At 26.5% G+C, this 12,847-nt stretch overlaps 2 protein-coding genes across 2 annotated transcripts in view; both read right to left on the reverse strand.

Annotated features, from left to right (window-relative positions):
* Positions 1-8,314: 8,314 nt before the first annotated feature.
* On the reverse strand, positions 8,315-10,581 carry LOC111685691 (heparan sulfate 2-O-sulfotransferase pipe-like). The gene is made up of 4 exons (XM_046951452.1): positions 10,570-10,581; positions 9,363-9,913; positions 9,138-9,298; positions 8,315-9,064 (listed from the first exon to the last, which is right to left on the reverse strand). The coding sequence occupies exons 1-4, from the start codon at positions 10,579-10,581 to the stop codon at positions 8,850-8,852; spliced, it is 939 nt and encodes a 312-aa protein (XP_046807408.1). The 3' UTR covers positions 8,315-8,849.
* Positions 10,582-11,912: 1,331 nt separating this feature from the next.
* The window catches only part of LOC124420003 (heparan sulfate 2-O-sulfotransferase pipe-like), a 2,623-nt gene continuing 1,688 nt past the window's right edge, over positions 11,913-12,847 (reverse strand). Inside the window, exons 3-4 of the mRNA XM_046951453.1 lie at positions 12,224-12,378; positions 11,913-12,150 (exon numbers count right to left, since the gene is read on the reverse strand). Of these exons, the coding sequence (XP_046807409.1) occupies positions 11,936-12,150; positions 12,224-12,378 (370 nt within the window). The 3' untranslated portion in view covers positions 11,913-11,935. The remainder of the gene's footprint in view (positions 12,151-12,223; positions 12,379-12,847) is intronic.

The raw sequence follows: 12,847 nt of genomic DNA on the forward strand, positions 1-12,847 counted from the left end.
ATAGTCTAGTCTATAGTCTAGTCTATAGTCTAGTCTATAGTCTAGTCTATAGTCTAGTCTATAGTCTAGTCTATAGTCTAGTCTATAGTCTATTCTATAGTCTAGTCATTAGTGTAATCTATAGTCTTGTCTATAGTCTATTCAATAATCTTGTCTATAGTCGAATCTTTAGCCTAGTCTGTAGTCTAGTCTATGGTTTTAAATATTGCATAAGTCGGATGAACGGCATATAGACATACTTAGCATTCCTTTTATATAAAAAGTATGCTTATAGAAAGCTTTCTATCGCTTATTTATGTTTCAGAGCGTTTATATTGTCTTAGTTTTAGTTATAGAGATTAGTAATTAGTTCAGAAACCCGATTTCTGAATTGTAAATTCAGAATCGTGTTTTAGGCTCCCAAAATTTTCGTTTGTTTACAAAAACTTATTTAAAAAAAAATTAAATTCTTAAATTTTCCACTTATAAATTTATTTTTCAAATTATTGCAATTTCATTAAAGCTTTCTTTATAAAGGACATTTTCTCTTGTTCTTCCTTACGGATCAATTGTTGTAAATCATTCTTTTTTATAGCCAAATATTGCTTATGCAAACGTTGACGACAAAATTGATAGAACTCATATTCACGGGTGAAATTCTTACGGACCATTTGCTTGATGTCTTCACTAATGTGAGGCTTAAAAGGATTACTATTCTGGATATCTGAATTGAGACCATCTAAAATAAGATAATGGTTAGAGAAAGGCTTTCTTAACTAAAGAGTAAAGAGGGGAAAGAAAGAGCTTACTGTAATACATCTTAGTGGCTCCCTTGAAATAACGTGGAACATAGTTTTCTAAAACACTTAAGGTAATATTGGTATCCTCCCAAGTACCCACAACGGCATATTCTTTTTCCACCGTACGCTTGGCCATTTCAAGGGGAATTTTCGTATTAAAAGGCCTAGAAGATGGAAGTGGTGAATGGAATTTCTATAAGAGATATTACAACTAACACTTACATGCATTTCTTAGCATTATTGCCACAAAAGAAGAGGGTTTGTCTTCTATGATCACCTACTTTTTCCAAACCGGAACCCTCGATAAAGGTACACACTTTATCCTTGTTCATAACACACTGATCGAATTCCGTATTAACCCATTGGGGATTGGGCATTTTTCTTTTATTTTTCCTACGACCGGGTATAAAAATCCAGGGTGAACGTATATAATAATACCAGCTAATAACTCTTTCCACCGGATCTCTAACCATATTTATGTAAATGGGTCGTGGCTGACCGTAATCGGTAAAATTAAGATAATTCATGTGCGAAACAAATGCCATGCCATCTTCGAAATTACTAATATTCTCTATGGTATGCTCTTCTTCCTGTTCATCGAGTGAGGGTCTTATACCACCATTATTGGGATCAACTTCCACCTCATAATCGTGCATTTTTCCTAAATTTTTCATTAACGTTATCATTTGCATACTGCCCGTTTTGGGTACACGATTATAGAATAATATATCGACTTCGGCTTTTTTCGTATTATTCAAGAGATCGGCATTGAGATTATAAAGCTGGCAAAAATAAAAATTATTTATTTTTGTTGGAAAATTTTCGAAAAAAAAAACGTTGGTGGTTTATGATTTGATATTTGTGTTTTTTTTGGTGGTACCCCAAACCATTTTAAAAGAGAATATTTGTATGTGATAAAAGCTTTTAAGAAGATCGGTTAGAATATGGTTAAAGAAAATGGAAAAGATAATTACAAGGACTAAGCAAAAAAACTAGCGTTATTTAATATGAAACTAATCTAGAACAAAAAAAAGCTGGTATTATTGATATATTTTAAAAATTGAATTGAAGTTTTTAAAAAGCACACGGGTTGATATTTTAACATTTTAGATATTTGGACAGATTTCTGATCAGATATTTAATTAGAACCAATGAGTTCTACAGGCATGACAGAAGAGTTGATTGCAGGCTACACTAGACTCTAGTCGAAATTTGACTTAATATACTGAACTATGGACATGAACAGTCTATAGATTTCAATATAGTTATGGTCAGTCTATAGATTTCAATATAGTTATGAAAATCCTCACTGTACTGTGACTGGACTCTAGATTTGACAGTATTCTTGACTATATTTTGAACTACAGACTTGACTATAGTTTGAACTGTATATTCGACATTAGTTTGGACTATTGGTTAGATAATAGTCTGGGCTATAGATATGACTATAGTTTGTACTACAGATTTGACTTTAATCTAGATTATAAACTTGACAGATTACAGACTTTACTATAGTTTGAACTTATCTTCGACAATAGCCTGAACTCTAGGTTAGATAATAGTCTGGGCTATAGATTAGAATCTAGGGTACAAACTTGTTCAAAGTCTTGACTGTGAACTTAACCATAGTCTAGAATAAAGACTTGACTATTCTCTGGACTTAAGTCTGTACTATAGACTTGACTATAATCTGGACTAAAGTCTTGATTATAGTCTGAACTATTAATTTAAAAATAGTCTGAACTATATACATATTTGCCAATAGTCTGGACTATAGACTTTATAGTAGTCTGGACTATAGACTTGACTATAATCTATATTATAGACTTGATAATAGTCTGGACTATAGACTTCATATTGGTCTAGTTTGGACTAAAACATGTGTGAAGTCTGCATAAAAACTTGACTTTAATCTGGACCTTAGACTTAACAATAGTCTGGACTGTAGACTTGACTATAGTTTGGACTATAGACTTGAATATTGTCTTGACTATAGTTTGGACTACTGACTTGATTGTAGTCTACAGTAAAGACTTGACTATAGCCTTGAATATAGTCTGGACTGTAGACTGGTAATCATTGTGGACTATAAACTTGACTATATGTAGTCTGGATTATAGACTTGATTCTTAATCTAGAATATATTAATTTAGTTGTCAAATTTAAATAGGAATAAATCATGCAATGTTCCAAAGCTTTATTATATGAAAGCTTCAAACCTTTTTTAATAAAAGCTTTGAAACATTATTCAGTAAAAACTTTTAACTTTTTAATGAAAGCTTTGTTTTAGAATTGTTTTAAAACTTTTGAATAAAAGCTACAAGCAGTTTTAAAAAGCGTTATTTTATAAAAGCTGTTAAGCTTTATATAGAAACTGTGCATTTTTTTTTTAAGTTGTTAAGCTAAAAACTTTTTTTAATAAAAGTTTTGTTTTATAATAGTTTATAAACTTTTTAATGAAAGCTACAAGTATTTTCATAAAGTTTTATTTTAGAATAACTATTAAGCTTTATATAAAACCTGGAAATTAGCTTATAAAACTTTTCTTCTAAAAGCTTCAAAGTTTTAAGAAAAGCTTCATAACTTATTATGAAGGCTTTAAAAAACCCGTAAATTTGCTTATAAAAATTGTAAAGTTTTTTTGTGGAAACTTCAAGTTCCTTTAATTATTATGTATCCTAAAAAAGCTTTTTAAAGACTTATTTACAAAAGCTGTTAAGTTTTATTTTTCTATAAAAATTCAAAAGAATGTTTTAAGCTAAAAAGCTTTTGACTAAAGTTGTAAAGCTGTTTTGTGTATAACTTTCCTTATCAAGTAAATAACTGACTAAATTTGCAAAGCTGTTCTGTGTTTAACTTTTTAACAAGTTAATAATTGTCAAAATTTGCAAAGTTTTTTTGTATCTAACTGTTTAATCATGTTAATAACTGTCTAAATTTGCAAAACTTTTTAATCAAGTAAATAAAACGCTTTGTTTCAAGTTTTCTTTTAAATTTTATCAATTTATTTAGTTTACAAAAAAAGTATTAATGTTTAAAAGCTAAGCTCTTCTTAAAGTGAGTATTAACTAAGTTACAAAGTAAATTGAAAGCTTAGCTTAAAGATCAAATTGTTTTAAAGCTTAAAGTTAACCCATGAGAATGTTTACAATCATTTATTGTTAAAAGTTTAAACGAAAAATTATTAAAGCTTAAGTTGCATAAAAGATCATATTTGATTAGACTACTAAAATCAATTAATACTAAAAAAAGTTTTATAATAAATTTATTAATTGAAATTTTAAAAGCTTTGAAATTATGTGTACTAGAACCCATTAATACTAAACAAAAGCTTTTTTAAAGGAATTTTTATTTCATATATATAAATTTGGAATAAATAATTAAAAAGCTTTGAAATGAAATGTGATTCTTGATAGCTTTAAAGCTTAACTTTAATGTGTTAATATAAAAAGTTAAGCTTTTGCTTATTTTTAAGGCAAAAAGCTTTAGATAATACGAGTTATATGTAATGTTAAAGAAAAATTTTTTAATAGCTTAAAATAAGCTTTAAAAGCTTTTAAATTATTTATATATATTTAAAAAGTATGATTCTTGATAGCTTTAAAGCTTAACTTTAATGTGTTAATATAAAAAGTTAAGCTTTTGCTTTTAAAGCTTTAGATAGTACCAGTTGTGTTTTATGTTAAAGAAAATTTCCTTAAAATTATGACATAAGCTTTAAAAGCTTTTAAATTATTTATATATATATTTAGAAAAATGTTATTCTTAATAGCTTTAAAGCTTAACTTTAATGTGTTATTATAAAAAGTTAAGCTTTTGCTTTTAAAGCTTTAGATAGTACCAGTTATGTTTTATGTTAAAGAAAATTTCCATAAAATTATGACATAAGCTTTAAAAGCTTTTAAATTATTTATATATATTTAGAGAAATGTTATTCTTAATAACTTTAAAGCTTAACTTTTATGTGTTCATATAAAAAGTTAAGCTTTTGCTTATTATTAAGGCAAAAAGCTTTACATAATATCAGTTATATTTTATGTGAAAGAAAATTTCATTAACAGCTTGGCAAAAGCTTTTAAAAGCTATTCTATAAGCTAGTGTTTTTGCAGTTTTTTAAGCTTTTACACAAAGTTCAATGAAATTTTTTTAAATTTTTATTTGTTTAAATTTTATTTATTTATCTCTAAAAAAGCTTTAAGCTAATATATTAAAAGGAAAAATTTTATTGCCCTCAAATTCTTTGATCATTTCATTCTTTTTAATCGCTATATACTGTTTGTAAAGACGCTGTTTGCAAAAATGATAAAAATCGATTTCATTACTAAAATCTCTTTTTAATTTTGCCTCTACAGCCGGTTCCAATTCTGCTTTATGGGGTGTGCCATTTTTATGGAATTGTTTTGTGTTGCCTAAAAAAAAAACGATAAGGAAACATATAAACAAAAAATTTAATATCCAAAAGCTTCTAACTTATAAAGCTCTTACTGTAAAATATTTTTGTGGCATTCTTGAAAAAACGTGGTATATAATGTTCCAGTACCGTTAAAGTAATATTGGTATCTTCCCATGAGCCCACAACAGCATATTCATTTTCTACATTATATTTGGCAATTTGTGCAGCCACTGGTGAATTAAAAGGTCTAAGATATATAAGATTTAAATAAAGATTATTAAGACAAACGATTTTGACTCAAACATACCTGCATGCCGGTTTATTACCACAAAAACGTAAAGCTGATTTACGCCAGTCCGCATTGTATGTAGAATTTGCCTTAAATACACACTCCTTACGTCTAGCTTGCTTAACACAATCATTAAAGGAAGTTTTAAAATAGGATTCTTCATAATCCGAACGATTGAACTTTTTCTTATAGTATTCATAGACGTCTGGACGACGTTTGAAATAATAGGCTGACATGATCCTATCAATGGGATGTCTTATGAGATTTATATAAATCGGTTTGGGTAGATCGTAGTGTGAAAAATTTATCCAATTAGTGTGTTCCGAATATGTCATGGCTCCCTTGACATCATCTAATTCTTCGCATATGGCCAGTTCTTCTTCTTCTGTATAGACGGAGCGTATATAGGCATCTCCTCTATTTTCGAGAGCTTGAAAGTTATTGACTTTTGCTAGCTCTTGCAGAAAATACATCATACTTTGAGAGCCAACTTTTTCTAAACGATTAAAGAAAATCCAATCCTTTTCAGCTTTGACTGTATTATTTAAATGTGACGGCTGCAGTGTATGGAGCTTTTTGTTTGTTTTTTTTTTATAAATTTGGGCAGAAGAAAATCGATTAAAGAACAAATTGTAAGTCAAATACTGTTGCTGCAGTTTCAATGCTAAAAAGCTTTTAAGCTGGAAAAGCTTTACTAAAAGCAAAAGCTTTGGCAGTTTTTTTTAAGTTGTTCTAAAGCTTTATTTGTTTTAAAGTTTTAAAGCTAATTAAAAGCTTTAAATTTATTAAAATGAATTAAAGGCTTTAAATTAATACAAATTCATTAAAAGCTTTAATTTAATTAAATTTGATTGAAAGCTTATAAATTCAATTAAATTTAATTAAAAGCTATAATTTAATTAAATTTAATTAAAAGCTTTTAAATTTAATTAAATTTAATTAAAAGCTTTTAAATTTAATTAAAATTAATTAAAAGCTCTAATTAAATTCAAATTAATTAAAAGCTTCAATATTAAAAGCTTTTAAATTTAATTACATTTATTTTTAAAAGCTTTAATATTAAAATTTTTTAAATTTAATTAAATTTATTTTTAAAAGCTCTCATACTAAAAGCTTTTAAATTTAATTAAATTTAATTTAATTTTAAAAGCTTTAATATTAAAAGCTTTAATATTAAAAACTTTTAAATTTAATTAAATTTTTAAAATAAAATTTTTTTAAATTAAATCTAATTTTAAAGCTTTAATATTAAAAGCTTTTAAATTTCATTTTAAAAACTTTAATATTAAAAGCTTTTAAATTTCATTTTAAAAACTTTAATATTAAAAGCTTTAAAATTAAATTAAATTTAATTTTAAAAACTTTAATATTAAGAGCTTTAATATAAAAAGCTCTTAAATTAAATTAAATTAAATTAAATCTAATTTTAAGAGCTTTAATATTAAGAGCTTTAAAATTAAATTAAATTTTAAAAGCTTAAATATTAAAAGCTTTTAAATTTAATTAAATTTTATTTTAAGAGCTTTAATATTAAAAGCTTTTAAATTTAATTAAACTCATTAAAAAAAGCTTTTATGTTTAATTAAAATCTTCAATTTAATTACAAAATAAAAGCTTTTATTAGCTTTAACAAAAATGCTTTAAAAAACAGAAAACATTTTAATTATTTAAGCTTAAAGCTTTCGTATGTTAAGAAATGTTTAAGCGTTAAGCCGTTAAGAAGCATATCATTAATATAAAAGCATTTTGTTTAAATGAGAAATAAAAGCTTTAGAAAAAAACATAAAAATATATTAAAAATACAACTTTTATTGAGTTTCAATTTTAAAATGCCAAAGCTTTTAAGCTAATAATATATGATATGATAAGTTTTATAGCAAAACTTTTAAACAAATTTTCACTGAAGTAAAGCAAAGAACTGCACAACTCTTGAGACAACTTTAAGCAAATGATTTTGTTCACATATCTTGACGGATGATTTTTCGAAGCTTTTTAATTCGTTTAATGTTTAAGACAAATGCTGTATAAAATTCACTTAAAACACTTTGTAAAGCTTTTTTAAGCTTTTACACATAAAATTGTATGTTTTAGCATATCTTTGTATGCTTTGCGAAATGTAAATTGTTTAAAAGCTTTCCGAAAGCTTTGTCCACTTTTTGTAAGCTTTTCGAAAGCTTCTACTTTAATTATTTCAATAGTTAGACTAAATTCCCCAAAAAAATCATGAAATTTAATACAGATTTTGAAAGCTTTTACACAAATGAATATTAAAGGTTATTCTGAAAGCTTTTTACCATAGATTTCTAGATAAAGAAAACAAACTTTGATGGTTATTTCGAAAACTTTTTTCTTTAATTTGTTGCAAATTTGCAGCAAAACTTAAAAAAACACTTAATAGACTTTTCAAAGCTTTTTGAAATCATTCTTAATAAAAAATTAACTTTTATGCTTTAAATCATTGAACTATGAAAGCTTTTAATCATAGATTTCAACATTTTTTTTTCAAAAGCTTTCTAGTTTTTCTGCTACAATTGTTCTACAATTGAACCATATTTCTATAAAGTTCACTTTTTAAAGCTTTTACACAAATGATGTCATTTTATGAAAGCTTTTTAGATAAGCAATCAACAAAAGTTGTTATTTCAAAAGCTAACTCCTACAATTGTTCTATATTTCCATAAAGTATAATTTCACTTTTTGAAAGCTTTTCAGGTTTTTAGATAAACAATGAACTAAAATTGTTATTTCAAAAGCTTTCTCCTACAATTGCTTTATGTTGAAATTAAGCGTGCCATAAAGTTCACTTTATTCCAACTTTTAAAGCTTTTGCACATATTTGTAAGTATATTTTAACTTTTTGAAAGCTTTCTAGGTTATATGCTGATAATTTTTTCACTCTTTAAAGCTTTTACTTTAATTTTATGAATTATTAAACTTTTAAAGGCTTTTTAGATAAACTTTAAACATAGTTAGTCTTTTCCAAAGCTTTTTCTTGAAGAATTTATTGCACAGCTTTTTCTGCACATATTTGCAAGTATATTTTCACTGTTTGAAAGCTAGCAAGTTTAGCAAAAAAAGGTGTTAACAATTTCAAAAGCTTTCTTCTGCAATATTTGCATTTTGACAAAAAGACTCTATAAAATTCACTTCTTTGACTTTATAAAAGCTTTTACATTAACTTCTAGAAGTATTATTTTCCTAAAAGCTTTTTACAAAGCTTTTACAAAAGCTTTTTCCTAAATTTTTTATTGCATTAATTTTGAGACTTTTACATGAATGTTCACCTTAGTTAACACTCTATTATTCACTTTAGTAATACGTTTATTTTTATTAGCTTTCCCGTTAAGCTTTCTCTTTAATTTCACATTTTATTTAGAAAATAATATTTTCACGCTAAAATATTAAATGGAAATAAACTATTTCCACCAAATTTCTTTATCATTTCATCCTTTTTAATCGCTATATACTGTTTATAAAGACGCTGCATGCAAAAATTATACAATTCAATTTCATATGAAAATTGTATTTTTAATTTTGCCTCCACTTCCGGTTCCAATTCCGATTTGTGTGGTGTGACATTTCTGCGGAATTTTTCAACGTCACCTTTTTTAGAGGTAAGTAAAAGGAAAATCACAAAACTGTTGGCAAAATGTTTTAGAAAAGAAAAAACTCTTACTATAGAATATTTGTGTGGCATCTTTGAAAAAGCGCGGTATATAGTGTTCCAGCACAGTTAATGTTATATTAGTTTCCTCCCAAGTGCCCACTACAGCATAATCCTGTTCTATATTATGTTTAGCTATTTGTGTAGCCGTTTGGGAATTAAATACTCTAGTTTATAAAATAAATAATAGTATTTTAACTAAAAATTCTATAACGAAACTTAAAACTTTCTGCATACTTGCACACATCCTTATTGCCACAGAAATGTAGAGCTGCTCTACGCCAGTCCGCATTGTATGGATTTTTAGAATCATATATACACTCTTCTCTTTTGCCTTCCTTAATACAATCATTATAGGACATTCGTTGTTCTCTGGCACTCATTGTACGATTGTATTTTTTCTTATAGTATTCGTAAATTTCTGGTCGTCGATTGTAGTAATAAGCTGACATTACCCGCCTTAGGGGATGTCTTATCAGATTTATATAAATCGGTTTGGGTAGATCGTATGTGGTAAAATTTATCCAATTTGTATGTTCCGTATAAGACATGATCTCATCGACATCATCTAGATTTTCGGCCATTGCCTTTTCTTCCTCTTCGGTATAGGTGAGGCGAACATAGGCATCTGGTTTCATAATATGTGCTTCAAAATTATTAACTTCAGCAAGTGCCATCAGGAAAGTTATCATACTTTGAGAGCCTACTTTTTCTAAACGATTAAAGAAGATCCATTCCTTTTCAGCTTTAGCTGTATTATTCAAATGTGATGGCTTAAGTGTATAGAGCTTTTAGGTTTTTTGTTTTTTTTGAAAAATTTTAAAGTAAAACAAATCTATTAAATATCTGTTACGAACGTATTATAATATAATCTTGTGCTTTATATTACAAAAAGTGCTCAAAATGTGAAAAAGCTTTTGTGGTATTTAAAAAAAAAACTCATTTTCTCATACATTCTATTATAAAGAGAAAAAAACTAGGGCAGTTAATAAGCTTTAAGCTTTTTTAAAAGCTATTATACTTTTTGGAAAAAACATTTTTATGTAGTTAATGTAAAAGCTTTTAGATCTGTAGAAATACCTAAAGAAAAAGCTTTTCTTAAATGTATATAAATATTACAAAGAAGCCATTATGAAGCAAATATTAAGAATAAAACTTTCAAGCAAATTGTTTAGAAGAGAAATAAAAGCTCTAAAAGCTAATTACAGTAGAAATTTTTTTGTTAAAAAATAAAAAGTAAATTAAAAATTTGATTTAAAACAAATTATTAAAGCAAAAAATAGATTTAATACAAAAGTAAAGTAGTTTTTTTGCGAGATTTTAGAGCTTTAGTTAAAAGCTTAATAGATAAGTTTTTAAAAGTGTACAAAGTTAACTACAGCTTTCACAGGAAATCTATTTTGAATTCGAATTTCAAACATCGAATGTTACCAAATTTTTTTACATTTTGGTCCATAGTTAAACCAAGCCTTCTTAGAAAAGCTTTTTGGTAAGCTTTTTCTAAAAATATAAAAGAAATCTAAGTTTGTTTGAAAGCTTTACCATTTTTAAAAGCTTCTTCTTGGTGCAAATAAAAGAAAAGTTTTTGAAAGTTTTTCATTTTATAAAAAATTTTAAAAATAGCTTTTTTATAACATAAGTAAAACTAAAGCTTTTGAAAGCTTTTTTATGAGAAAATTCTTATAGCTTGTTTTTTTCGAAAGCTTCCACAACAGCTTCAGAAATTAGCTTTAAGCTTAGCTGCTAATACCTAGACCTTTCTCTGAAAGCTTTTATTATAAGAATTAAGCTTTAGTATTTTCTTAAATAAAAAAGCTTTTGGGAAAGTTTTTCTAATAAAATAAATTACAAGAATTAAAGTTTGTTTGAAAGCTTTAAAAACAGTGTCATGATCCAAAAATGAAAAAAAAGCTCTTGAAAACTTTTTTATAAAAAAAGATTTAAGAAAGCTTTTTCATGACATTTAAATGCGTGTTTTTCGAAAGCTTCTACAAAAGCTTTCAGAAATTAACACTAAGTTTAGCTGTTAATACGGAGATCTTTATCTGAAAGCTTTTATTTTAAGAATTGGTCCTTAGAAAAGCTTTAAAAAAGATTTTGGGAAAATTTTTCTCATAAAGTAAATAACAAAAATTACAGTTTGTTTGAAAGCTTTAAAAACATATTCAAGGTCTAAAAAAACAACATTTTTTGAAAGTTTTTTTTTTCATAAAAAAAGTTCTAGAAAAGAATTTTCATGACATAAGTAAAAATAAAGCTTTTGAAAGCGTGTTTATAAGAAAGGTCATATAGATATTTTACTTTAAAGCTTTCACAAAAGCTTTCAGAAATTTAAATTTACCACAGTTGTTAATACGTATAGCTTTCTCTAAAAAGCTTTTACTATATGAATTGAGCTTAAATATTTTCTTAAAAAAGAGCTTTTTAAAACAAAAATTTAAATTAGTTTGAAAGCTTTAAAAGCTTCTTTTTTGTAAAAAAAAATTATAAGAAAGGCCTTATAGCTACTTTTCGAAAGCTTCCATAAAAGCCTTTATATATTGACATTAATCTCAACTCTTAATGCGTAGAGCTTTTATTATGTATTTATTATATGTATTTAAATTAAAATTAACGCTTTTTTGAAAGCTTTTATTTTCAAATTAAACATCTATATTTATTTCTGAAAGAATTCACTAAAAATTTACTTAAGTTTAGCTAATTCAATTCATCTATTTACGCTGAAAGCTTTCGCTAAAAGCTTTTATTAAATTACTCATTAGCACTTTTATTTTAATTTAATTGCGTTATTTATAAAATTGTATAATAATCTACGTTAAAATATTAAACGGAAATCTATTATATCCGCCAAATTTCTTCATCATTTCATCCTTTTTAATCGCTATATACTGTTTATAAAGACGCTGCAAGCAGAAATTATACAATTCGATTTCATAAGCAAATTGTATTTTTAATTTTGCCTCCACTTCCGGTTCCAATTCCGTTTTATGGGGTGTGGCATTTTTATGGTATTTATTAACATCACCTTAAAGAAAAAATTGCGCAGAAAAAAATTCTATTTTAAAAATCATTCCAAACTTTTAAAAAGCTTCTCTTACTATAAAATATTTTCGTAGCATCTTTGAAAAATCGTGGTATATAATGTTCCAGGACGGTTAAGGTAATATTGGTTTCCTCCCAGGTGCCAACCACTGCATAATCCTGTTCTATGTTACGTTTGGCAATTTGTGTGGCCGTTTGTGAATTAAATTGTCTAAAGTATGAAATATTTTCTTAACTAAAGTTTCATGGAAAATAATCTCCGATATTCTGCATACAAGCACACATTCTTATTGCCACAAAGATATAGAGCCGGTCTATACCAGTTCATATTGAATACACTCAAATATATATATTAACTTTTAACGTTTTCCCTGTTTTACACAATCACTGATCTTTACTAAAAGGCAGTTTAATTACGAAAGCTTTCTTAGTAACAGTATTGAAGCTTTGACAAGTTTAATGTGTCTCACTAACTCCACTAAGCTCTCTTCTTGTTCAGTTCTACTTCAGTTCGAGTTCAGTTCTAGTTCAGTTCTAGTTCAGTTCTAGTTCAGTTCTAGTTCAGTTCTAGATCAGTTCTAGATCAGTTCTTGTTCAGTTCTAGTTCAGTTCTAGTTCAGTTCTAGTTCAGTTCTAGTTCAGTTCTAGTTCAGTTCTAGTTCAGTTCTAGTTCAGTTCTA

The sequence above is a fragment of the Lucilia cuprina genome, chromosome 5 (assembly GCF_022045245.1).
Source record: "Lucilia cuprina isolate Lc7/37 chromosome 5, ASM2204524v1, whole genome shotgun sequence".
In the NCBI taxonomy this organism is placed as follows: Eukaryota; Metazoa; Arthropoda; class Insecta; order Diptera; family Calliphoridae; genus Lucilia; species Lucilia cuprina.